The sequence below is a fragment of the Drosophila navojoa genome, chromosome 2, assembly GCF_054131105.1.
Source record: "Drosophila navojoa isolate 15081-1374.11 chromosome 2, UAZ_NAV_1.0, whole genome shotgun sequence".
NCBI lineage: Eukaryota > Metazoa > Arthropoda > Insecta > Diptera > Drosophilidae > Drosophila > Drosophila navojoa.
In genome coordinates, this window is record NC_142890.1 from 24941854 (window position 1) to 24968189 (window position 26336).

Here is a 26336-nt window from a genome sequence, read left to right on the forward strand (position 1 = left end):
ACAAACAAACTTTCAATGGCAAATAATAATACTGCTCGAAGATTTATCTGTTCTGTGTTAGTTTCTGTTTAACATATATAGTATATATACTAGATCGGTTTCATTTGGTTTTTTGATTTGCAATTTCATTTATGTGGGTATTTTGTGTGTATTCATAGTATCTACAACATCCAATATAACTTCACATCAATATAAGTTATTTACTCCGATGATATATATATATATATATATATATATATATATATATATATATATGTTTATATATATATAGGTGTGTGTATATTATATTTTATACATTTATTTGTATATATAAGTTCTCTATATAGACACTGTCTTGTTGCATGTATATGTATATATGTATATATATTTGTTATTGATGTATAATATTTATGTCACTGTTGGATAATAATTACACATGTACTGCATAAATTTTGTATATACGTTTATATATATTTATATATGTTGGTATATATAATATATATATCATTCCTTTGCACTTTAGCCCATGAACTTTAACAATGTCATTTATAAATTTAGTTGCTTTACACTAAACACGTCAATCTCTGCTGTTACACATTCAATGTTCTGCACTTGTACTTTCTATTTATCATTAATATTTATATTCCTCGTTTATAAACAAACACACTCCTTTTATATATTTATCTTTGTTTTATCAAAATTATAACTCAAATCATTTGCATACTCGTTTTTATTATTTTTGGCCCCCGAAAGAAACTGAAGAAAATAACTTTGTCTGCAAGTTATATGCATACAATACATTGGAAAGTACAATTACAGATATATTTATATATACTCATAAATAATAGATAGATTATTCTTATAGAGAGATTTCACTGGAAGCGGTGTGCAGCTTGGACTGACTCCCTTTTCATTCAAGATCAACATTTTATGTTCATATTGTATAGAGAAATGAGAATAGTTTTCTTTTCATAATTTGTATATATCGTTATTAAGAGTCTAAGAGCATAGGACACAGTTACAGATAAGGTATATATGTATACACATCGTTATATATAGTACATTTACAAGACATTTCCGTTATTTAAGAAGATAGTTGTGTGTATTGTTCAATGACTCCCTCGCTCTGTTGCTCACTAATGAAATAACTAATGAAATACACGTACGCTATACCTGTTTCAAATGATTCTTTCTGCTTAACGTTGATAGATACTACGGTTTTATCTTTTGCTACGATTCAACTAGTTTGGTTTCTTTCAAAATTTGTGTTTTTTATTCTTTAAGTGAACTTTGCAGTTGACTAAAAAAAATATGTGCGCTTGAACAACTCCATTACAATTCAAATTACTGGAAACTCAAAGGAGAACGTCTCAGGGCATCAAACAGAATTTCATAAAATTGCAACCAAACTGAACTTTTAGCTCAGTTGATATTTCAATTAAAAGTTGTAGAGACTCGAATTTACAGTTCTATCAAATCAAACATTGTGTTCAATCAATCTCGTTTAAATAAAAAGAAACACAGCCTACACATTCTTGCACTTCATACTAAACTGAATGATAAAAGCCAGGTTGACTAATGGACGACGTCGCGGATGTCACGTACAGCGCTTACTTCATCTTTTTGTCTTCGTGCGCCTTCTTAACGATGGCCAGCTTCGAGTGCGGCGAGGACGGCTTCAGGGTGCGGTAAGGGGCCTCCTTCGTGCCGTGCAACACCAGCGACCACTCCACCAGATGGCCAAGTCGCGTCTGAGCTGAATTGAAGCGTGCCTGGAAAGCAAGCGAACCCAATTAATAGCAATGACCTTCAGCTATCTATAACTTCAGTTAACATACTTCCAGTTTCCATACGCCCTGTGGATACTCGCCCCAGGAGTGGGTGGTCATGAAGGGCCATTTGGTGAAGCCATCGCGATGATCATCATCGTTGGCGCGTCGCGACAGAATCATGGATCTAGCACGCGATATAGAGAATAATCTCGACCGACCTGAGATCTAGACTAACACTTACTTGGTGCCCATGGGGGAGGTGAGGAAGAGCTCCAGGTCGCCGCGTCGCGACGCATTCGCCGTGATGACTGCCTGCACGTGCTCCAAGTAGTTCACTTCCGTATCGGTGCCCTTGCACGCATCGGTTTTGATTTCCCAAAACAGCGAGCGACCCATTATGATTGGCCTACATATGAGTAGCCTTGGCTTAGCACAGACCCAAAACTCAGACAACAACAGCAACAATGTGAGTGCACTTACTGTGGCTTGTTAATCTCGCCCGCCTCGCAGTGATAGCGTGCTGGCACCGAGTGCCACTGCTTTGCCAGGGTCACCATGGCGCCCGCATCGAGCACACCGAACCCGAAGAGGTGATTGAACTCCAGCCCGACGCCGTTCATTGTCCAGTAGAATCGGTTCTTGGCATCGAAAAGGGAATTGCGTTTCGATGTCAGCACAGTCAGATGCTGTATGTCGCGCCAAGTGAGCTGAGGGCTGTTGGCCAAATGGGAATTGAGATTTGCATGAATTGATGTAAGCAACTCGACCGCACCTCCCGATACTCACTTCGCTTCCAAAGCCAATGCAAAGACGCCAGCTGCCTCAGGTGCCGCGGCGCTGGTGCCCGAGTGGGTCGTGGTGCACTTGCCGTATAGGTCGGTGGTGGCGACCCCAGTGTTTGGATCCTTGGCACCGTTGCTGAACGTCGATGCCAGCGTCGAGCTGCAGCTTTCGTCGTAGTGCGCATTCTGGCCATCGTTGATGGCGCTGTTAATGGAAATTGTCCACATGGAGGCGGCATAGCCATCGCAGTTGCAGTCATCCTCCTCGCCGCCATCGCCAGACGCCCAGACATAGATGTTGCCCAAGCCATTTCGGCCCTGCAGGGTGGCCAGAAATTAACGGTGCTTAAGATTTCGAGCTGCGAGCTGCGTATATCGTATAGCATTACCTCATTCACACCCTGGACAATGGCGCGCATGGTGGCATTGCGCGGCCCATCCACCGTCTTGCCATCATCTGTGGGACCCCAGGAGGCACTGTATATGTGGATTTTGTGCGGCTCGTGTCCCATTGAGTTGGCTTCGATTAGGTCCGTCATATAGGGCTGGTCCAGCATGCGTATGCCTGCAGAGTGTCCATTAATCTTAATGCTCGCAATTATAAATCAGCATTTATGGTCATCTATATAAATGCCACCCAACTGTTGCCAGCCCCCGCTATTTATTCTTTTTCACTTTCACTTGACGCTTTATGGCAATCGTAAAAAAAAAAAACAGCACGCAATGTGTGTGCGATTATCAAATATTCCCGATTTTTCACATGATTTTTCCCACTTGTGCTATAAAAACGACAGATAAGATTCGAGCCGATTTATGTGCCCACTTGTGGTGCTCTGCTCTCCCGAGTCTCATACTTGGCTTCAGTTAGATATAGAATACATATATAAACATTTGTCATCATTGCAGAATGCAGTGGAATATTCGTCACACAGCGCGTATACGTGATGCAATACTTTAACACTTGACTTGAATAATTTGCTTGACTTGGATTGGCAAAGTCATGACTGCTCCTCGTCACCCGCCCATTCTCCTTATTTACTACGTGGCAAATCCACTTACCTGCGATTTTGCTGTCATAAGCAACACCCACGCCGCAAATTCCATTATCTCTGGCAGCAGCCACTTCGCCAGCACACCGAGTGCCATGGCTGCAGAAATGAAGGATAGAATAAAAGAGAGTGTGAGAGAGAGAGAGAGAGCGTGAGGACCTTAAGGGTGACCATTTCATAACTATATTTGTGAAATACGTGGCATTTGCCTGCGCATCTTTTTCGGACGCTTACAATCGCGCATTGTGAAATGAATGCGATAAGCACCAAGCAGCTAAAACAAATACGACCCTTCGTGAGGAGCCTTCAAATACCGGAAAGCCAGATGAATAACGAAATGCGCAGTAGGAAATCATAACAAAGCAGGCAATTAACGGAAACCTTGCAAATTGCTTTTTTTACTTCGGCTCCAAAGGAAAAGCGAAAACAAACTTAAAACACGAAAAAACTGAAAGAGCAAAACTTTGCGAATTGTTTCGCATTTCGTTCTTTGGCACAGCTGCTTACTTTACACAATTGAAATTCCAAATGCCAAGGCAGTAACTCAAAGTACTTTCCCATCGGCTCTTACTGCCGGGCTATTAAGCCGGTGCTTATGCTTATGAGCATAAGCCCCCAAAGGCGCTTAGGCTCTGCCGCGACTTACCTGTTAAACCAGTCGTCGGTATACCGCGGATAGGGGAATGCATCATTGCTGCTAAAGTCGTAGCTCGCCTCGGCGTTCTGCAAGTGAGAGTACAGCGGATAAAGTGGGTGAGCAAGTGGGTGAACAAATGGCTGCCTGGTGCTCCACACGTAGAGCCATTAATAGAGAGAGATACGCAGTGGTTGCGTCAAATAGTCGGCATGGCGTCAGGTTTAAGTGCATTTTGGTGTCTCATCACGCATAATCTGCCGACTAAAGCCGCCCATTAATGCTAATAACAATTTGCAGTAATATTTGCAGAGCACTTCAATCATGCACATGCCAAGCGAGGGTAGTTCCAAAAGTATACGTAATACACATGGGCGCAAATGTAAAATGGGTTTATATTTTAATAATGACAAATAAGTTAAAGTATAGTCAAAAAAAAAAAAAAATTTCATGTTTGCTCTCTCTTATATTTGCTGAACATGTACGATAGTGCTTTATCTCTCTGTCTGCCCACTTGTTTTGCGCTTAGATAATATATATATTATCTAATAAAGTGCACATTCATTTCTCTTTTTTTTCAAATCCCAACTCATTGATGTAAATAATGTAAACAGAACTACTTTTTTATATATTTTTTTTACCCTCTTTTTGTTCCATTAAATTCTGAGACCCGTTCTGCTTTAATTATACCCAGTGCGGTTAGCATGGCTCCAACAATTGCTGTATGCGCCAGATAGTTGAGACAACACTATCGGGTTTTAATCTGATAGCATTATGCCGAGCAACGAGAGCAATGGGCGGACCAACAGACGGTAAGGGATTGGCTCTTTCCGTGCAGTGACGTAAGCAAGGGACAAAGGCTTGCACAATTAATTATTGGCTACTTTGCTGAGTGCTGTGGGAGGCAGATTTTAGGACAGGCGTTGTATTTAGAGGCTATTAGAACGAGCTAAGCCTTTATTGCAGAGCAACGACAGCAAAAGTGAATTCATTATCAAAATGAAGCTATGTAGCTAGCACAGCTAAGGATAAATTAATTGATTAATTAAAATATATTAAATTATTTGATACTGACAAAATATGTTTTAAATATGTTTAATCAATTAAGCTTTCAATTCTTCCATGATATATTCCTCTAATTTTGGCATTAAATTAGATTGATGAAATAAATTTACAACAACATATTAACAAGATTTAAAACAATAAAAAAATACAATCTAAATAAGTCATCAATATGCAAATGGGAAATTTCGAAATGCCACATGAAATTCATATTATAGTATTTTAATTAAATTCAGAAATGCTAAACTAACACATTAACATTAAATTAAAATAACTGCTGGATTAACACATTTGCAATATTACAGCTTTAATAAGAAAATCAAAAACCAAAACCTGTATTATAGATAGGTCATCAATATGCAAATGGGAAATTACGAAATGCGGCAACTGATTATGTTATTTAAATTGCTTCGGCGCGTATAAATAGTAAAGCATTTTCATTTAGAATCAAACTTTGAATATAAATAAAAAAGCAATCAAAAAGTTCGCATCTTGATTTGAATTGCATCTGTGGATCAACTCGATTCGATGAGGCTGTGTGCAGTTGAATAAACGTCAATCGTTGCGTTCATTTGACCATAGCACTGTGCAAATATAATTTTGAAAGCCATCAACTCACACACACACACCCACACACACACACACACATACACACGCACAGCAATGTATTTGGCGCTGCTGGCTTTTGAGTTTGTTATTTACGACGACTCGCAATTACTTACATAATTGAATTTCAGATCCGGATGCATGTAGTCCACGCCTGCACAGAGGATAAAAATAAAACAATTTGGAATCATATCGACACAGCTTCTTCATGCATGAAACTTACCGTCATCCATGATGGCCGTGGTCACGTTCTTGCCCGTAATGCCCTGAGCCCAGGCAGCCTGTACATTCAGATCCAATCGCACTTTGCCGCCGTTCTGTCCGGTGTTTTTCAGATACCATTGCAGGGGAAAGTACGGATCCGTCGGCTCCACATCAACGGTATTCGGTTCGCCCAGCGTAGCTGCGTAGTGCAGTCCATGAATCGCAGGTATTGCCGGTCGCAGACCACGCTTCTCGCGTCTAAAGCCCGGCTGTTGAACAGCCGTGAGCACCTGACGAAAGATTTCAAAGGGAATGTATCAATATCGAAATGCCTGCTATCAACGGCTGCATAAGCCCCTAGCACATGGACACATTCACGGGTCGGCGTTGTGTACGTGTCCGTCAGTAATTCGGGTTCCGGCTGGGCTGGGCTGACAGCAAACTAAACAAATATAAGGAATCTGCATAATTCTCGTTTTCATGTGGCATTTTGATGCATGCCTGCCTGCCTGCCTGTTGCATTTTGAATAGTAATTATCGAGAGTGGCCCACTGTCACGTAGCGGCCAGCTAGATCCACTGCAATGCAATCAACGTGATTGTGGTTGAGGTGGTGCAACTTGGACTTGGCCGAGAACGCAATTTGCCAACTGATTGCCAACTTGCCAGCGGAAGCACTGAAGCGGCAAACTGAACTCTGACATTTATGCAATGAGGTGGGTGCCAGGCACATGGCTTCAGCTGCAGCTACAGCAGCAGCTACAGCTACAGCTGTCAATAGTCTTTAAGTTTACAGTTATACTCACCGAGGGATGACTCTTGAGGACACGCGTGTGCATCAGGCTGCGCCGCGAGCGAGCGTGCGGCAATGTCTTGTGTTTGAAGTGATACTCGTGTCCATCAGCGCCGACCAGCTGCAACATTAGAGAGGAATATTATTTCATTAGTGGATGCGTGCCAGACTCCAACTCTAATTGAGCTTAACAACACATTAATTCCTTTCTTGTTCTACGTCAGCCATAATTGAGCCATAATTGACTTCAGTTGGCCAATCCCCAGCCGCCGACATCTCTATATGTAGGTGCACGCACATACATAGAGCTGGCAGCACGAGAGCCCATTATTGCGTTTTAAATTGCTAGTCATGGGCATCATCTTCACAGCCCCATCATCAGCATTAACAACAACATCATTAGCTTTATTACGTATATTAGCCCTCGTCCTTGGCCGAGCTTTAGTAAATTGAGAGTTTACAGCGTTCCCTTCCTACCTCCCTATACAGCCTCCCTGCTAGGCTTCCTTTGCCTTGGCTTGCCTTGGCTGGCAGGCTGCTCTAGTTCCAGCAGTTATTTTCCATTTTCCCTCAATGTAATTCCAATAAAGAGCATATCGAGTTACGCACATTACTCACATGTTCCCAAGTCCCCAATGCGAGCCGAGTCAGCCCCAAAATTGTTTTCTTTGCTGAATAACAACGCCCAGATGAACCGACATTTTACACGCATCAATGTAATAAAAGCCTACAATTCTCTCGAATAAAGTTTCATACAAAAATATCTTCAGAAGCAAGTTTATTATGAGCTTGCAAAGGACTAGAAAATTCGGGGAATTCATTTTCTTCAGAAATATTATAACGAACAAGCTGAAAAAAAAGTTTTGAAAACAGTTTAATTTAAAATATTCATATTCTCACAGAATTGAATTCAAGAATATATGGAAATGAAATAATAGTATATACATATATCTATGCCAATAATAATAATGAGTCCATTGCAGTGTCAAAATATGATAGACAACGTCACAAAAGTCACGTCCCTGGGCGATGCCACGCCACGCAGTTGCTCGTGCTTCAGCCCTGAGCCACGCAGCTCGAGAGTAAAAGTTTTCCTGTTTAGACTTTTCGACTGTTTTATAAGTTTCTCACAACTTGGCCAGCTGCTGGGAAGCTCGTGTCCGTGCGATTCCGTTACTCCCACAGATTGCCAATAATTAACTGCCGCCTGAGGGGCGCAGCCTCGCTTCCTTGGGCCTGATAAACGGCTTAACTAATGCGCGGACGAATAATTACTTTGGTAGTCAACAGCTGTTGCGACTGCCCACGCGTATATTTTTTATTTTTACACATAATACGCTTAGAATGCACAGCTTTATCTCAAAGATGTAGCTGGGCCATCTAAAGATGGCCTTGTCCCTTTGTAAGGAGCAAAGTTTGAAACACTCGCCGTGCAGCCTGAGCAGCTGTCAGCGTGTGTGCAACGTGGGCCTAGGCTGGGCTCTGTCTCAAAATATCCTGCGGCCTTACAAAAGGCTTGTGGTTGACGAAGGATATCATTCTGTTGACGTCTCTCAGCCCACTCGGCAGAAGCCGCACAAATGTTTATAAATACACTCCACCCAGATTTCTATTGAACTGAACTAAAATAAAATTGAATTAAAGACAATAAGCGTAATGCAAATCACCCGCTGTCAACAATGAAAATGCCCAGGCCGTGTCCCGCTGTGAGCGTAAGGAAGAAACATGATATTGTGATAAAAATATATCTGCGTTGAATTAAGCCTCAATGTGTATGTAATCAAAGCAGAGAAAATCGCTTGAAGGCTTAATCTACAGTAAATTCCAAAAATATTCAGATAAACGTCATTAAAATCGATTTGTTTTTATTTTTAATTTTTAATTTAAAGACTAAGATTGGCGTGAATTCAAATTTATATTTACCAGAAACTAAACGGCTTTGGCAATCAATTTTAATGGGCTACTTGAAATGTTTATTTCGTTTGTAGGCGATGAATTTTTCGAAAGTCACGTTACCAACAGAGCTGCTATCAGGGTATGTACGAGACAAGAAGAAGCCGGAAAGCGCTTTAAGTTTTTTTTTTTTTTGCGAAGAAGAGAACTGAGCCAACTGTGCGCCGTCAATTCGATGAGGTTCATCATCATTGGGAACCACGGGGCGGATCGAGGGTTGAAGGCTGATGATTATGAGGGCTTGTCTATTTTTATGCCCTGATAATTTGTGCGCTAAGTACGCAGGATACTGTAACAGCTGGCCAGCTGTTAACTGTTGCCCGCTTGCCATTGAAATTAACTGGCGGCGAGCTGTTGGCCAGGGACATCGATAGATAATAATGAGAGCAGTGCGCATGGGGCGCCCGATGTGCGGACCCATGGAAATTAATAAGGCCAGCTCCCTAATCCCAGCAGCCATTCGCGGCTAAATTGAGCGCATATTTTTAGAAAGTCTGTATAATTTTTGCATTACTCCTAATATATGAAGCATATGGCAGCGACAGAATGGAAAAGCAAAATAACAAAATATAATAAACCAAATAAATAAACTTGATGCCTGAGCTTTGAGTGGATTGAGCAAAACAAAAATAGCCACACACAACGCACAGCACACAAAGCTAGCTCTCAGTGTTGTCATTGTCTCTATGGAGCAGTGTGTGCGTATGCGCTTGTGTGTGTGTACATGTAGTACACAACGTATTAGAAAAATAATGTGTCACAGCGGGTGATAACGCGGACAGCAGCCAAGCAGCCAAGCAGCTGAGCAGCCGAGCAGACAGCAGAACAGGCCAAAGCAAAGTCAGGCTGGGCGGGCAGACACTTCATGTGACTTGTGGCATGTGGCACCTCCTTGCCCGCTATCGACCCCAGGGCAAAGCGCCGTGTGAGATACTTAAGCCGAAACAACACCCACGCGCATTTAGCAACATTTGACAAACTGGCAGCACCACGAGTGGGTGATTATTTTCATTTCAAGTAAACGCGTCGATTGCCAAAATGGCGTCGGTAATAGCTTATGTTAATCGTAGATAGCAGTTCATAGCGAAAATGTGAGTGGAAGACATATGATTATTCGCGCCACTTGTTGCACTGTGGTTATTTGAATATGCCACTAGCACGGGCAGGACAAAGGCTGAAGCGAGCCACAGAAGCGGAAGACAGCCGCAGTGTGGGCGGCGACAGCAGCGCTCTGATATGTATGTGGACGTGGCGTGTGGCATGTGGCATGTGGCATCTAGCACATCATCCTTCAAACAATGTCAGCGTCACAAATTTATGGATTTTAGCTCAGCGCGGCAAGTAAATGCACTGACGAGAGAGCTGAAAACAACAGAATGTTCACAAACAACAAACAACAACGACAACAACAACAACAGCAATAAGCAACAGCTGCATTCTTGTTGAATGCACACAGGGCCGCAGACACCCACACACATGTTTGCATGCATTCGTGTATGCATACATCCCGTTTTGTTGTATGTTTTTGATTGCCCTGCGGGCAGTCAGGCCTGGGAGGTGGTAGTCCTTTGGTAAGCTGCGGGCTTAAACCACGCAGCAACGAAGGCTTAAAGTCGACAACATTATGCAAGGGCTTTGGTATGTGCATCTGGGCTGATAGAACAGTTCATTAGTTTTCACAGTTTTCACAGTGCGAGCATTGAAATGTGTTTTCCAGCCAATTCCAATTTACATTCTATTGTGAGTGGAACAAAGAAACTAATATTTGCCACAAATAGATTTTACATTTCGATTTCCACTTAAATGTTCGCATTCAACAATTTCAGCTGAAAAGTAGGCAACACATTTCCTTGATAGCTCGTCTTGAGTGCAATCATTCGTTCATTTTCAGTGCACATTAGGCTTAAGCCCCTTCTCAAGCTATCTAAGTGTGACAACTAAAGTGAAATCCATTTGTCAAATTTATGCCGCTGGCTCAACTGTGTGACAGGCTCTTCTACTGCCATCGTCAGCCATCCCTTATCGGTTCGTGTCGCTTTATCAGTAGCCAACTATATTTCTGGTAGCACTTGAGCAAATGACTACTGCCATGCACATAATAAGTGTGGTATTGATGCACACATCATCACACATATTTGTATACACAATCGATAGATAGGCACGAGTTCCATGTAAACTGATAATTGTGCTTCGTATAGCAACTATCGAGCGACTGAACGTATATAATTTCGATCTATGTATGTATCTATGTATCCATGTATCTATGTGTCCATGTATCTATGTATCTATGTAACAATGTTTCTATATATCTATGTATCTATGTATCTATGTATCTATGTATATATGTATCTATGTATCTGTGTATCCATGTATCTATGTATCTATGTATATATGTATCTATGTATCTATGTATCTATGTATCTATGTATCTATGTATCTATGTATCTATGTATCTATGTATCTATGTATCTATGTATCTATGTATCTATGTATCTATGTATCTATGTATCTATATATCTATGTATCTATGTATCTATGTATCTATGTCTCTTTGTATCTATGTATCTATGTATCTATGTATCTTGGACTTTCAGATCGAACATGACTTTGAAACTATTGAACTAAATAAAGTTGCATATCAAACGTAATCTAAGTCTTGAACATAACTGTTTCTGCTATGCTACGAAAAAGTTAACAAGTTTTGAAGAACTTGCGCTCAATGCAAAAGTTTCATTTGGCTTTTTTGTTTATATGTCACACAAAAGTTTAAATCAATCAAAACTATACGAAATTAGTTTTCTACTTGATGCTGCCATTTCGACGAACAGACTGCTCTTTCTCTGCTAAGAAAAACTAGCTAACAAAGTTTTTATAATATTTAAGTTGTAAATAACTTGAAAATCAAATAGTAAAAGTTGATTTAAATCTCGATTAAAAGAAAATTTTGATAGATATATCAGCTCTAATAATATTAATACAAAAATATATATTTAAAAAATTATTTAAATATCCTATAATACACTGTTTTGAGATATTAAAATTATTCATATATAATAAATATACAGACTAAAAACAACAATTTCAAAATCACATTGTATTCTGTTGTATATGTATGCATATGGAAAAAGTATATCAAGCATGTGAGAGGCAGCTATTTTTGAGCTTTGGAACGTCTGAAATTTAATTTCAAATCGCTCAGCATATGCGACTCGAGCAGCTCCATTGTTTGGCTGAAACTGTGGCAAATAATGGAAAACAAAAGAAGAAAATATTTGATTGGCGTCTGCGTAAGCCCTATTCAGGCGGCAATAAATGGCATGCAAATTACGCAGAAAAAGTTGAAGCTGTACAGGTGTATATATATATATATATATAAATATGTAGCTGTATACAGATAGGCAGGCGGCAAATGAGTGAAATGCAAATGATTTCCACCAACTGTTGAATTATTCAGCAGGATACGCCGCGCGAAGCGAAGACAAACAGACGTCAGGACTAATAGGATTTGATTGAAGATTTTGGCATGTGGCAGTCATTGTGTCAGGTGCCACGGCCTTGCCTGGCCTGGCCAGGTAAACAGAGCCATGATTTGTTGGTCCCAGCTTAAGGTAGTTAACTGGCTAACTGGTGACTTGCGTGAGCTGCATTAAAACTTTGTTGGATATAAATAATTGAAAAGTTCTAAATGGATGCACTCAGGATAGTATGAGCCGTCAACGAGTCGTTGCTCTGCCACAGCAACAGAGTATGACATTTAATTAGCCCTAAATGTCACAACAAGTGGTTGTCATGGCATTGCCGAGCAGCAACGATGCACCGAACGGAGTGAATTTTAATTAAAATTGCCGAGCCGAAAGTGTTAATAAATGGACAGCTGCTTAATAAGGCAGCAGGAACTCATTTCCCAACTGGGTCACTTGGTGGGTCATCAGCCAACCCAAAGGCCAGTTCAGGCTAGGGTGGGCCGAGCCCAGCTGAAATCGATTGACACATTCGAAGAAACAGTGTGACGAAGCGCGTGTAAAAACAAGTTGGCCGAGACTGGCCATAATAATCGTATAATTCCGTGTGCCATTTAGAGCAACAACAGCAACAACTGCTCACTGCTGACATTGACATGCTGTTTGGCTCATGCTGCGTATGCGTGATTTCCCCCAAAAGCAGCAGGAGCGGTGGCCACACCATTGAGTGTGCATTCCATGCATTACTAGAACTCCATCTCACTCCCTCTATCGTTCTCCTTCACTCTCACTGCATCTCGCTCTCTCGTTCTCTCATTGCCACTCTCATTCTCCAGCTGGGTAATTAAGTTTAATTATTTTTATCTAATTATCAAATGTTTTTCTCTGCCTCTCTCTCTTACTCTCTCTCGCTCTCTCACTCTCTCTCTCTCCCTCTCGCTCTCTCTGTGGCCTTTCAAGCAGCACTCCAAGCTCATTTATGAACATTTCACTTACCGCATGGCAATCAAAACTTTTTCGTCTGCTCTTTGACATTTGCAAAGTGCTCACTTAATTAATTTTAAAAGTATCCTTCAACAGGTGTAAGCACTAAGAGTCTAGTACCTGCCCGCTTTGTGTGGGTGCATTCAAATTGATATGTAAGTACAACGGTTGCTCTCAATTTTCGTAATAATAATAATATATAATATATACATATATATTCTTTTTATTTTTATTTATGTTTTTTTTCTTACACACTCAGTCTAGTGCATATAAAATGTATGTAACACTATGTGCTTAATCGATTTAAGCACATCCGTCGCTCTGTTATTACTCCTAAGTACTTAACTTTTCTACTTCTCTTAAGTAAACGAAAATTATAATTTACTTTTTTGTTTGGTTAACTCAACTAATTAATAATATAGATTATAAACAGAGTTTCTACTGATCATAGCTTCACTACCCAAAGAGCTCGGATCTTTGAACGTTTCTGATCATTAAATTAAATAGTAGTAAGAAATTAAGAATAATAATTATTAATATATTAATTCTTTGCTAGTTTCAGGGTATCTTTAATTCGCGCATACCCGACTTTAGAGCTTTTAGTTTTATAATTAATTTATTATTAATAACGCCGCCAACGCCATATCAAATAACACAATTTATGAGAGCTTGTTTGAAATATAATATATATATTTAAAATGTTTGCGCTCTTGTTGGCCATTGCCGGATAGTGTTCCGAAAACTTTTTAATAAGCATTAGTGCTAATTTCGGGCCGAGTATAATGCATTAAGTTTTCATTTAGGTCCATGCATATATAATTCGACATGAAACGGGTAAAGCGAGAGGACTAAAAGCAGAATATTGTGATACCTAACGGGAAAATGGCAAACATTTACCGAAAGTTGGCTTTTCCATCAAAGTTTACCAACTGCTGGTGAATGGGTCAAGGCACACACACATGGATTGAGCTCCTAGTGTGCGTGTGTGTGTGTGTGTGTAGCGTGCTCAGGTAAGTGCCACTCTAATGATTGAAATTTAGTTGCCAAAATATATATATATACGGAAGAGCTATTGTAATATAACCGCAAACTATTATTTTATTAGAAAAATTTCAATATTGATATCATTTCCACAGCTACGATGTATTCGATTGGTTCGAGTCCAATTTATATGAAGCATCGAGCATAGCGCGTGCTCAGACAAAACTGAAGCTGGTCTGCGTTTCTAAAAATAAACATATATGTATATATTGACTTGGCGGTGAGCGCGGCGTATACGTGATGTTCTTCTCAAACCACACACATATACACTTGGAGGCGTGTGCTTGTGTGTGTGTGTGTGTGCTTGGGCTATGCATGTGGAGTTATTTTTTTGTCCCTGAGGGCTTTACAATTTAATAGTAGGAGCATAACCTTTTCCTGGCATGTACGACTTTCGTCTCTGTTTGCCCGACGTGCAAGTCCTTTGTTTGTCTTGTATTTGCCAACATATGTTTGCCTTTGGTTACAAATTGCCAGCAAATGCCTCTGCCGTTAATTTGCGGAGCCTAGCGAACAGACAGCGAGACCGCAGAATTTGTTAACTCATTTCTCATTTTGCATACCAAATGGAACAAAAACAGACGACAAATTGAACCTCAAGCTGAAACTGATGAATGCCTTTAAAATGCCCAAATAAATTACATAAATTTGCCTCTGTCGTACGGCAGCGCCTTGTTAACCATGGCTGCCTTTCTACTTCAATAACCATAAAATGTGTGCGTTTTGTCAGCTAGATTATGCTGAGCAAACAACTAATGAGTGCTGCATATTTTATAAGCATAAAAAATGGAGTGCATTGTGCAGCTATGCATATTTAATTAGCTCTGACATTCCGCCAACTTTTTATGTTGGAAAAAGTTGCGCGAACAAACTCTGCGGTTGCTCTCATTAAGGTTGAAACTTTACTAAATTGAAATGAACTGTGTAATTAGGGCTCAATTTAAGCATAAATTAAGGTGGAATTTAGAGCATTAAATTCTACGACAGATCATTTGCATACGTCTCAGTAGCTAAATTGAAAATATAACTTAAGGAATTCGAGCTGCTGAAGAAGCTGAATGCATTGATATTCACAAGAGCAGAGAAGCATAACATGATACCCCTTTGTCATCTCTATTTTATATTGCTTCTATTCTCCTTTAGCAGTCAGCGAGTCAGTGAGATGAAAAAATAAATAATATATTCCATTACAATTTATTTTGTTATGCTGCATGCACATATTTCATTGTTTCCATACAATATCATATTATTTATGCAGCTGAGATTCAATAGTTTCAGGCTATAATTAATGAATCGCACATACATATACCATTCCCATAGCATATGATTCCATTGTATGTTTTGACCAACAAACAATAACAAAATATAACAAAATATGTTCTGCAAGTTGTTATTGTTACTCCCCGTTCCTCCTCTGGCCCCCTCTGTCCGCCTGTTGCTTCTGTTGTCAAGGCTTAGGTTTGGCAAACAGAGATCTTAGCTTAACGCTTTGTGCGAGGATTTGCGACACACCGCCTGCTGCCGCGCACCTCACAGCTTACATGGGAGTGGCGACAGGTGGGTTTGTTGGCTTTATAAGTTATTACACATACCAGCTGAATGTGTATGCCCAAAGGCTCAGCGCAGCTACAAAGTAGGTATTAAGTAAAACTTTTAAACACCACAAAGGCAAAAAAAAAAAAAATTAATAATAATAATAAAAGTGAAAAAGAAATAAAATCGCTTTAAGGCATTAGCCATGCAGCACTTTGTGAATTTTCTGGTCATTAAAGAGGACAGACGAAAGACGGCACAAAAATATCCAGCCTAGCATAAAATTAAAGGTCGACTACGTTGATTGCGTTGAGCCAGGCTGCGTGGGCGATGGCTGCTCCCTGCCGAGATTCCTTTCTCATTCCGGGACATATGTGTTTACCAAAGCACGAAATTGACTAATTAAAATCAAAATATTTAAATTGTAGACGCAATGCAAGCTCAATTTTCAGTTATATAATAGATCGAAATTTACATATGTAAGCGTGTATCTAATAGCTGATAGCTGATAGTGAAAACTAATAGCCCATTGCTGATAGCAACTCTTACATCGATAGCAATAAAGCCTAAACGAAGTCTGCGCTTATATGGCAGATAAAATCCAGCGCCACTTCACATGCTGCGTATACGCAATATCGATTTGAGCGAGCCGACTGAGTAGAGGCGTGTGCCTGTGCCTACTCGCTATCCCACGCTGAAAGGTTGCCTTTTTATACGTGTATATATATTTCTGTATATACACATATATATATATATATATACTTTTATATATGTATATTGCTGCTTTGTCGTACAGATTGTGTGATTTCGGTTGGCAGCTAGCGTTTGACGTAAGAGCAACAGATTTTTTCGGCAACATGTGCCGCAATTTTATTACCTTCGCCGCAGCAAACAAAAAATAAAAAAAAAACAGTGAAAGAATTTTGCTGTTTATCTACTGAAAGCATTGGGAACGAATTGTATGAGTATACGAAGCGGAAGTCCAGTCGACACAAATTTCCAATTAAATTTCCTTGTACATTTAAGCCCATCCAAAAGGTCGTCCAGACGAAGAGCACAATAAGAAAACCTTTTGTTATCAGAGTACTTTGGTTACAAATTTAATATTGTCCTGCACAGGGATAACGATAATAGCAACGTGCTGTTACGTATTTTGCCATATTTATAGCTTTTCATTTAACACTAAAAATACATTTTCAGAAATGTCTAATCTAGCATTTATACATTCTTAATTATTAATACTAAGAATATTATAAGCGCCTTATCCAATGAACAACGAAATTGCCTATTGCTAAGAATACCAACCGAATGTAAGCTTCTAGCGAAATTAATTAAATGTATAAAAATATATTAAGCAGGAAATAAGAAGCGCGCCGAAACACCATCTCGAAGAATTTAAGAACATCAAAAAATGAAAAGAATACCAATAATTTAATTTAAAAAAAAATGATAATTCAGATATATGTAAGCAAACTATTTAAAACTTTTTTTTTATTAGATAAACCAGCTCTACTTTAAAATTAATCTTTAAAATAAAATTAAATAAAAAGAATTATCAAATATGGTAGATTTTTTTCAAGAATTCCCATTCCCGCTGGGATAGTTTAAAATCATTTAAAACTCGACTTATGTTCAACCTGCCCTAAGATGAATTTGGCCCATTGAGGGTAAATAAATAAATCATTGCTTAAAATGTCAATGTAAAATCAGGGCATGTAGAAAAACAAGCTGCTTTGCTCAAGTTCACTTGGGTCTATTAGGTTTTCCTAGAATACAAATGCAATGAAAGACTATTTGTGTACTACTGTCCATAGGCGAAATTTTAGAGAACTGGCAAATGATATTATGAGGAACATCATTGCAAATGTGATGAACTATTTACGTAGGGGCTACGCTAATTCCATTTTAATATGAAATTTTCTTGGAATACTATAATGATGTACGCTAGTGCTACGCAATATGGTTGTTAACTGAAAATAGTTGAAAATTGACGCATATCAGGAGAGGAGTCTGTGCGTGGATGCAGTGCATTAATGTGCTCCCCCCGATTGCATTGTGCAATATATTAACGTTGTCATGGCGGCAGTCCTCATATATCGCCGGGCTGCAGCTATGTCTGCGGCGTAATAAGTGTAAGCGTAACTAGCACTCGCACAGCCAAGGCTCAGGCGAGGGCGTGTCTCAGGTAACTAACTGGGCACAATAACGGCCACGCGAAGTGGCTAAGCGCCAGCATATCAATTTACCCATAAATCAGCATTACATAAATAATGTAGAGCGTATAAACTAATTGGATTTGGCGCCTGCTTCGCATTTCTTTATTGACGCAATTGTTGACCCTGACATCGTGTTATTAAGCGTTAGCTACCTAATTACAGCACCTAGTCCTGCCACATAATTGCACCCGTTTCGGACATAGAATAGCTGCTGCTTGAGCAACGAACAATTGATGCCACTGATAAGAGCGCAGAAGGTTAAGCAACAAGTAGAACTACTACATACAGAGTCATAATAGCTGTCAATCCCAGACGACTGGCGAAATATTACCCAATTCGCGTCACACAGGGCGTACACATGTTGGCCAGCTCAAGCTGATGGCTTTTGTAGTTGTTGTTGTTGCTGCTGTTGTTGTTAGTGAATGCTATGTTCGACATGTCAGCATGTTAGGTTTGTTATACTTCTAAAGAAAAGTTGTTGCCCATAGTTGCTGGCCTTGTGCCCGTTTGCCACATGCAACACAAAATGCTTGAAATATAACGCCCGGACAGTATGCAATGGAATTTTTTTTGCGCGCCAGCCGGATGATGGCCGCCACAGTTGTAGCTGACTTTATAATGCTTTGTATACCAAGCACGCGCCCCACACTCACCCGCACACACACACACGCACACACACGCAAACACACTCACATGAACACCCACTTAAGCAGTCGCAATAATTAACAGCCCTTGACGATTGCAGCTTGTTTTAGCTGCTGGTTGTCTCTTTTGGGCTGCAAAACATGCCGACGCCGTCGGAACATAAAATAATTGATTTTTCACAGCAAACGACCAACTGACTTGACTGGCTTTTGTAATAAGTAAAGAGTACAGTGAAAGCTCGGCGAGCGAACAGCTCCCGTGGGCATAGATCCCATCCACTTGGATTGACGGAAATAGATGAATACTGAATGGTATACAGTTTTTCTTCTTTCGGTCAAACCTTTGCCTATAATGAACTCTGATCAGCCTGTCAAAGAACAAACAGAGTGTGAACAGAACTCACTTTCGTTATCAATATTTTGGTATATTCCATTAACATACATATATTTACTATTTTCGACACTTATTTGATATATGTGTGGGTGCCTGTAGACGGTATTCCCTGTACTTTTGTATGGCCACTGATTACTCACCGGTCCCAGATTCTCGAAGCCATACTTGTCGGCCAACTTGTGGGCAAAATCATTGTCAACGCCCCGACGGAAGCGCACCAGAAATGAGCTGGTGAAGACGGCATGATTGGGTTGACCGCCGTGGCCACGGGCAGCAGACTCCGATTCGGCGATAGCCAACGGCAGTGCCAGTGCCAGCATCCCGATGCATAGCAGTCGCCATGAAGCAGCAAAGCTCCATGCAGCTGCCACAATAAACATTTCACGCGTTTCGCCTCGCAGTCGTTGCTCGTGCTCCTAGTTTTTTTTCGGCTTTTTTCCTTTGGATTCTATTTGTGGCTCAGTTAATAACTGCGACGATGGGGCAACGCTGGCGCCACAAATTCGTGCACACGATTTTGACTGGCTTAGGCAGAAGCGGGAGTTTTCGGGAGGTGAATAGCAAAAATAAAGACCGCGCTTCACTAAACACACAATTAAAATTCGCACGTTCTTTGTTATTGACAAATCGTTCAAGAGCCGGCAGCACTTGAAACTTATGCTCTGCGTAACTGCTTGGGCAATTAGCTCCACGTCGTTGAGTTAATATTTTGTCCCTTATTATTCTTGTTCTCTATATAATTTGTTGTCTGCGCTGAGTTGCTGCTGTTAGTTATGCGCTGCCACGAACTTTGCTTTGGCGTTGCGCGCAGAAAACTGTTTGCCAGCCTCGGCTGTGGACGCCATTATGAATATACGTAAGGCTACGCACCGTACGAAAGCATTTCGCGGAAAGCTCAAAGAAAGCTCTGCGACAAGCTCTCGCTCACACCCCTTGACAGCTAGCGCCCACACATTGCATTTCATTTGTCACTAGTGCTATGCTGCTCGCACGCCCAGCTGCTCCTTCAGTTTGGGCTCAAGCTCTCCGCGTTCACTTCAATTTTGTTGTTACTTTAGCAGCTCGGTTTGCGCTTTGTAGACGTCACCAATTTGGTTGACCCGCTGCTAATGCCTCCTACCATATTTTGCATCCCCCCTGAATACCACATTCCTCTCGCTCCAAGATGACTATTGTTGCCTATTCTGTTTTGTTTTCTTCGATTGCTCGGCTTGTTGCTCGGCTGCGATTGGCTTATGCTGCGCATTGCCAACATATGGCAGCATACTTTATGTTCTAGATTCATTGCATTTTACAAAAGTCAGTACATACGCACTCATATACATGTATGCGTATGTGTACGTGTGCTTGTGTATGTCTACTTACGCGTGATGGTGTTTGTGGTTGTGTTTGTGAATTGCTTCTTACGCGAATAATAGCTGAAAAGAGCTTCAACTTTGACCTTCGCCCCAATCTAGTGGCGTATGGCCACATGCATTAAGATGCTCAAATGAGAAGCCCTCAGCTTCAGTCCGCTTAAACTGCAGCTTACAATGGCCCTCAAAGGCCAGTAATTAACATGAATTTCCAGGTAAGTCACATTTAATAACAGCACATGTGAAAGTATTTAAAACTTTTAAATAGTCACCAATATCAATGATGAAATGAACACGTTATTGTGGTATCATAAAGTAAAAGATTTGCATTGCGACATTTTTAGCATTTATATGATTAATGCATTGGTGATAAAGTAGTAATTGATACCATATTTTATACTTTTTGGGAAGGAATTTTGTTGTACATGTAAACATAATAATAAACTCCTCAGTGTAATAATAGAAAATGATTTATATTTGGATATTCATAATTTGTTATCTAAAGCTTTATAAAAAACCTAAATCAAACTTAAATTTATTTAAAATGAGCTCAAATCGTGTCCACTATATTTCGTACATACTTAAATCGAATAAAATTGGTCATAAATTGTAAGCTGCTTTCACACTACCATTGAGGAACTGGAAACTAATCCGGTAAAGGGTACCATCGATTGCAATTGACCTTTACCCATTGAACCAGCTGCACAAATCTCTAATCGCAAGCATACGGTCTGCATCCTGTCAGCGCGCTGTAAACGATGCAATTAGTGCGATAGCCATTGAGAGGTACTTTGAAATAAAATTGTGTTTTAATTAAGCTGCAATTCTAATTACGTAAGTATCTTAAGACTATATGGATTAAGTTAACGTATACATGTTCAATGACAACAATATCTGAGAAATAGGAAGGCGGGCGAAACTTTTGCGCATCACATTTGGTATTCGAAAATGGGAAGCCGTTGGAACAGTTTATCGTGGGCGTCTAAGGCTTTACTGCCGTCTGCCAAAAAGATTGCTCCTTGCTAAAAATACAAACAGACACATTAGAAATGGTTTACATTTGTTATGAATAAGCTGCAGCATTTACCATTCGAGGTGGCCGGGGAGAGGACATGGCTGCTGGCATGGCGCTTAATACGGGGTGTGTCGCTCGAGGAGGTGGAGCTCATTGCGTTTGTGGAAACCACATTATCGGCTGCCTTACTGGGCATCGACTTATAACGCTGCAATGAAGTGCGCTGCTTCTTGGGCTGCGTTGCCTCCAGCATGGCCTCGTCGAGGGCGACAAACCAATCTTCAGTTTCGCTCTCATCCTCCAGGAACTTCATGTAGAAGGAACACTGTTTCTCATTTTTTTTCTTGGTGTTGCTTTTGGGCGTGGTCGCAGCAGGCGTTTGCTCTGGTTTCTGCAGCTTTGACTCCAGTTGCTGTGAGGCCTCTAACAAAAAACAATCAGTGTCCGAGTCATTGAGGAAATCAGCCAATGCCGGATCCGCAACTGCTTCAGTTGCATCTGATTTTGTAGCATGTGCTCCAACAGTTTCTACTGGTTCCGACGCAGCTATTTGCTGATCCAGCTGCCTGTGCAGTTTGTCGCAACGTTCCCTGAGCAGCTCGTGATCACGTATTTGCTGTGCCCGCCACTCTCTGTTGTCGAGCTGTTTGCGTCTATGCTCATGGGCGGCATCTGCACGAACCTGTTTCCGCCTTTCCCTCCGCTTGTACGCATCTGTACCAAACTCTTCCGAATCGAAGCCACTGTCCGAAGTGGTGTTCGCTTTATCTCGACGCCCATTGTTATCGCACTGCCAGCGCCAACTAACTTCCGGGCTGCCGGTGACCAGAGTCTGTGAGAACAAGCAGCTAGGCGAGAGGCTGTTGTACTGCGAGAAATCTAGACTGTCGTCTAGCATCTGCATTCTTTTGTGGGGCGGAGTACTCTCCACATTTTCGGAAATACTAACATTCGGTGAACAAGGAGAACCTCCATCGTTTGCACCTTCCTGAGTTGCGCTGGCGCAAACGCGACTCTGTGGAGAAGCTGAAAGCGCGTTGTTGAGAGATTCACACAGTTCTTACTACACAAATAACCATTTTACACTTACCACTGTGTCGCTTTTGTAGTAATCTGCTGCTGAGTGTCAGGGAGCGCCTTTTATTTACAGTCGCTGCGTTATCCATTGTAATGTAATTGGTGCATTAATTTAAAACATCGGCTGACTGCATTAAAAAATGCGCTCCATTCACTGTTTGGTATTTTTTAGTGCTTAGGAATACCAATACATCGATAGGCACGGTTGGCTGGAAATACTTATCGATATATGGCACTTTTAAAAACTGAAAATACCATCCGCAAACATAATTCAAAATTCAAGACAACTATCATTTCACATTTAAAATTGTAAATAAAATATATTAGTAAAGGGAAAGCCGACTAGTTTGCTTGATTCACTTGCAATGGAACCAAATTTATTTTAATGGTATTTGTAGTATTTCAACGCCGCTTAGTATTTTTAGACCTAGCGCTTCAAAACTGCTAGAAGGCTGATTGCTATATCACCATTCAATGACTACCGCCACTGAAATTACTTAAATTGTTTGAAAAATGCGAGGTCATTGAAAAGACCATTCTTTTTATATTCACACATTTAATTAACAATATAAGTTCTTGCTTCGGCAGAACATATACTAAAATTGGAATTAACAATATTTTATATATGGTAAATTTGTGATTTATAAATATCGAGACACATTATCATTCGTTTAAATTGATACAAATTAGTAGAATGTAACTTTAAGTCAAATAATCAACACAATATTTGAGGTTCGCAAATTAATAATTGCCTTTTAAGATCTTAACAAAAATGTAAATGCAATTTAAGTGGATAACTATTTTAAACTTACATATATTTATTGCCCACAGATAACATTGCCTAAATCTTGTCAATTGTTCAATTTTTACATTAATTAATTTTCTCTTCTTTTTTACTTTAATTTACTCTGACTTACAAGCCCTTGTTATACCAAACCGTATCCAAGTCGGGACGCTCCTTTTTTATGTGGTCGCGCACTTCTGGTTCCAAATCGTTCACTTTGATAGCAGCCCGCTGGCTGAAGAACGCGCAACCCAAGGGCGTGGCAAATATCAGAATAAAGCCGCAGAAGAGCGTTTGAATGGGAGCATTGGATCTGGGGTATTTCTTCAGAAAGCCATTCTTCTCCAGCTTATTCATCAGCAGAGGTGTCAAAGCTGGCAAACAATCATTGCTTAGACAGGTATTTATATAAAAGTTGGGCAAGTCAGAACTTACTCATTCCAGGGATAGCCATGGAAATTCTACTGATCACAACGGCTGAAATGCCCACAAAGGCGGCCTTCTTTGAAATACCCACCTCCTTATTCTTTGCATCCAAAAGTGCAATTCCATTGCGTAACTCCCTGGGGAAAGTAAAATGTTTTTATGATGATATACAAAATATTATACTTCCATTATGTTTCGATAGTTTACTTACTGCATGCGCATGCAAGGAATATTTATGCAATTAGCGGCTGCTACCGCCACGAGAGGCACCAGGCGCCCAAAGATTGGACGCATGTTCTTCACCGCACGGTTGAGGGAGAGCGCTGTGGCTAGGGCGCCGCCCGTTGCCAGGCAGTAGGAGGTAACTAGTTGTCTGTGTGCATAACGATAATACAAATTGGGCACCGAAAAAAATAAGCAATCTTCTCTAGAGAAACCTACGATTGACTAATTGGTGAGGAGCCCGAACGGTTTGTGTAGTTGACAATGGCGTTGAACGTTTGATTGAACCACTGCCAGAAGACAACCGCCCGCGTGGTTTTGTAGAAGGTCATCATCCCTAAATGAAAACAACAACAACATTAACAGTTATTTATTAATCAAAGCGCGGAAACGAATAGTTGAAGGTCTCAAACAAAAGCGAAATATAGCCAATATGATGGACAGAGCGGAACGAGGGTGGTGGTGTGGGCAGTGGGCCGAGAGGGTGGCGGTTACTTACCGGCAGTGATGAATGTGTTCATTGGCATCTGAGCGGACATACGGCCTATGATTATCTGTTTCTCGCCTGTCTCTGGGTGGTGAGCCGAGTCGTACAGATACTTGGCCCTCCACACTTCGTCTATAGACTTGACATCAGGCAATGGCTGGTTGGCACGGTACTTGGTGACGATATCTCGGGCCCTCTCCAGCTCCTCATTGGAGGCGAATATGTTCAAAGGATTTGTGACCAAAAAGAAATGCTTGGCACGCCCGAAATAAGTGCTCTGATCGAATTTCGGCTGGTCAATGTCCACACGCGGTAAATTCGACATTGTGTTCGGCTAACTGGAACTGCCTTATGCTTATTGAATTGTTGTTAAGATATGTATGCACAATGCTGCGGAGACAGGCAATTGATATTCAAATCACATTAAATACATTCGCCACATTTCAAAAGAACTGATAACATAATTAATACACTTATCTCCATCCATCCAGCACGCTAAGAAATTAAACAAACACAACGGCTATACGCTTATCAACAGTTCGGCTGACCCATTGCTAATCTCCCGCAAACAAGCGTCAACTAAATGTATGTATGTGTCATATCAATATGTGTGTACATGTGTAGGTATATGTATATATGTACATATTTATAGTATACTACTAGAATTACTCGTCAGCAATTATGCAGTAAATGCAAATCAAAATATTAACTGCGTTACATAATTACTATAGGCCATCATAAATATGTGCAATATTGAAAAATCCATAAATTCTTATCGCTTGGTGCCGGGCACACAGCTGAGTTCAGTATTAACAAATTCTTTTCTCCACCCAACCAGCTGGAGAACAGGTTGCGACAACAACACTTACACATACGCCGATTGAATGTTAACGAGAGAGTACGTGAGCGCTAGGAGATTGCGGTTCTTCAACTTTTACACACGAGCGCCTAACACACACACACACACACAGCCATACGCATCCAGACGAGCCACTTCCTAGCACTTTGGCAGTGAACTTACGACTGAAACGCAGAGCGCAAACTTCAGCACCGTTGTGGCTGCCGCAGAAAGCTGCCTTCAATAAGCTGCAGCTCCAGAAAGCTTTCTATACCCTCCGGTTGAGCCCAATAGCTGTGCCAAGGTATTCGCTAAAATACTGACCGACAATAAAATAAATAAATTTAAAAACTGTAAAAAACTAAAAAAAAAAAAAAAAACAAAAAAAATTTTAAGCCTACTTGTTAGCGCGTAGGCATTATTAATTAAACGCATTTTAGAACAGTCTAATACATATTAATCTATCATATTCCTCCATTTAAATGAGGAGATAAATAAGAAAAAATTCAATGGGAATGGAAAATGGATACGAAGATACAAATTACAGAATAAAGTTTTAGAGCTATACTTATTACTCTAATCTATATTCCGATATTAAAGCAAGGCACACTGAATTTTGACAAATACATTCAAGCAATACACTATGTAAATTTATGGAGATAAAGTAGCGTATTCAACAACAGCATTGCTGACATCACTTTCTCGACGTCAATTCTTTCTTCTGCTGTTTGTTTACCTTTCCATTGCGTGAACGTCGCGACGCGCCGTCGACGCTGGCGTCACAGCGAGAGCGAGAGAGAGCTTTCCTGGTCTGCGCAGCTTATTAACAGTTGGGCTTGTACGCTGCGAAAGCTTTTAAGGTAGCCTGTTGTGCCCCTACTGAAATGTTGAATGCAAGTTGACTTACACATCACCTTCATTAATGTATTTATGTGGGAGTAGATATACAACTGTAACTGAATACAATATATATTATTGACGGTATATGAATCCTAACTTGTTTGCCACTATTTATGTATACTTATA

General features: G+C 40.5%; 3 protein-coding genes across 5 annotated transcripts; all 3 read right to left on the reverse strand.

The window, feature by feature from the left end:
• Positions 1 to 668: 668 nt before the first annotated feature.
• On the reverse strand, positions 669 to 19917 carry amon (prohormone processing protease amontillado). Its single transcript, XM_018112799.3, has 12 exons — positions 19247 to 19917; positions 6894 to 7001; positions 6108 to 6378; positions 6001 to 6038; positions 4229 to 4305; positions 3593 to 3681; positions 2923 to 3098; positions 2538 to 2851; positions 2232 to 2465; positions 1993 to 2157; positions 1818 to 1935; positions 669 to 1751 (listed from the first exon to the last, which is right to left on the reverse strand). Exons 1-12 carry the CDS (start codon positions 19484 to 19486, stop codon positions 1590 to 1592), a joined length of 1992 nt encoding a protein of 663 aa, XP_017968288.1. The 5' UTR covers positions 19487 to 19917; the 3' UTR covers positions 669 to 1589.
• Positions 19918 to 21251: 1334 nt separating this feature from the next.
• LOC108659747 (uncharacterized) lies at positions 21252 to 22786 on the reverse strand. The gene is made up of 3 exons (XM_018112804.3): positions 22567 to 22786; positions 21549 to 22502; positions 21252 to 21483 (listed from the first exon to the last, which is right to left on the reverse strand). Exons 1-3 carry the CDS (start codon positions 22640 to 22642, stop codon positions 21452 to 21454), a joined length of 1062 nt encoding a protein of 353 aa, XP_017968293.1. The 5' UTR covers positions 22643 to 22786; the 3' UTR covers positions 21252 to 21451.
• Positions 22787 to 23343: 557 nt separating this feature from the next.
• Positions 23344 to 25679, reverse strand: Sfxn1-3 (Sideroflexin-1-3). Of its 3 annotated transcripts, none has more exons than XM_030390961.2 (6): positions 25494 to 25679; positions 24485 to 24862; positions 24205 to 24322; positions 23975 to 24136; positions 23773 to 23900; positions 23344 to 23711 (listed from the first exon to the last, which is right to left on the reverse strand). In XM_030390961.2, exons 2-6 carry the CDS (start codon positions 24795 to 24797, stop codon positions 23467 to 23469), a joined length of 966 nt encoding a protein of 321 aa, XP_030246821.1. In that variant the 5' UTR covers positions 24798 to 24862; positions 25494 to 25679; the 3' UTR covers positions 23344 to 23466. The 3 variants fall into 3 exon arrangements, with proteins under 3 accessions (XP_030246821.1, XP_017968294.1, XP_089121492.1); XM_018112805.3 differs by lacking the exon at positions 25494 to 25679 and adding an exon at positions 25342 to 25487; XM_089265366.1 differs by lacking the exon at positions 25494 to 25679 and adding an exon at positions 25199 to 25308.
• Positions 25680 to 26336: the final 657 nt, after the last annotated feature.

Bases quoted from the DNA above. Each gene is read 5' to 3' on its own strand.
- amon (XM_018112799.3), bottom strand. From the start codon at position 19,486: ATGTTTATTGTGGCAGCTGCATGGAGCTTTGCTGCTTCATGGCGACTG. The intron at 6,039-6,107 runs GTAAGTTTCATG...TCCTCTGTGCAG, and splicing joins CACGGCCATCATGGATGACG to GCGTGGACTACATGCATCCG. The intron at 2,852-2,922 runs GTAATGCTATAC...GCCACCCTGCAG, and splicing joins TTGTCCAGGGTGTGAATGAG to GGCCGAAATGGCTTGGGCAA.
- LOC108659747 (XM_018112804.3), bottom strand. From the start codon at position 22,642: ATGGATAACGCAGCGACTGTAAATAAAAGGCGCTCCCTGACACTCAGC. The intron at 22,503-22,566 runs GTAAGTGTAAAA...ACGCGCTTTCAG, and splicing joins ACTACAAAAGCGACACAGTG to CTTCTCCACAGAGTCGCGTT. The intron at 21,484-21,548 runs GTAAATGCTGCA...TTGTATTTTTAG, and splicing joins CTCCCCGGCCACCTCGAATG to CAAGGAGCAATCTTTTTGGC.
- Sfxn1-3 (XM_030390961.2), bottom strand. From the start codon at position 24,797: ATGTCGAATTTACCGCGTGTGGACATTGACCAGCCGAAATTCGATCAG. The intron at 23,901-23,974 runs GTAAGTAAACTA...TACTTTCCCCAG, and splicing joins ATTCCTTGCATGCGCATGCA to GGAGTTACGCAATGGAATTG. The intron at 23,712-23,772 runs GTAAGTTCTGAC...ATTGTTTGCCAG, and splicing joins CATGGCTATCCCTGGAATGA to CTTTGACACCTCTGCTGATG.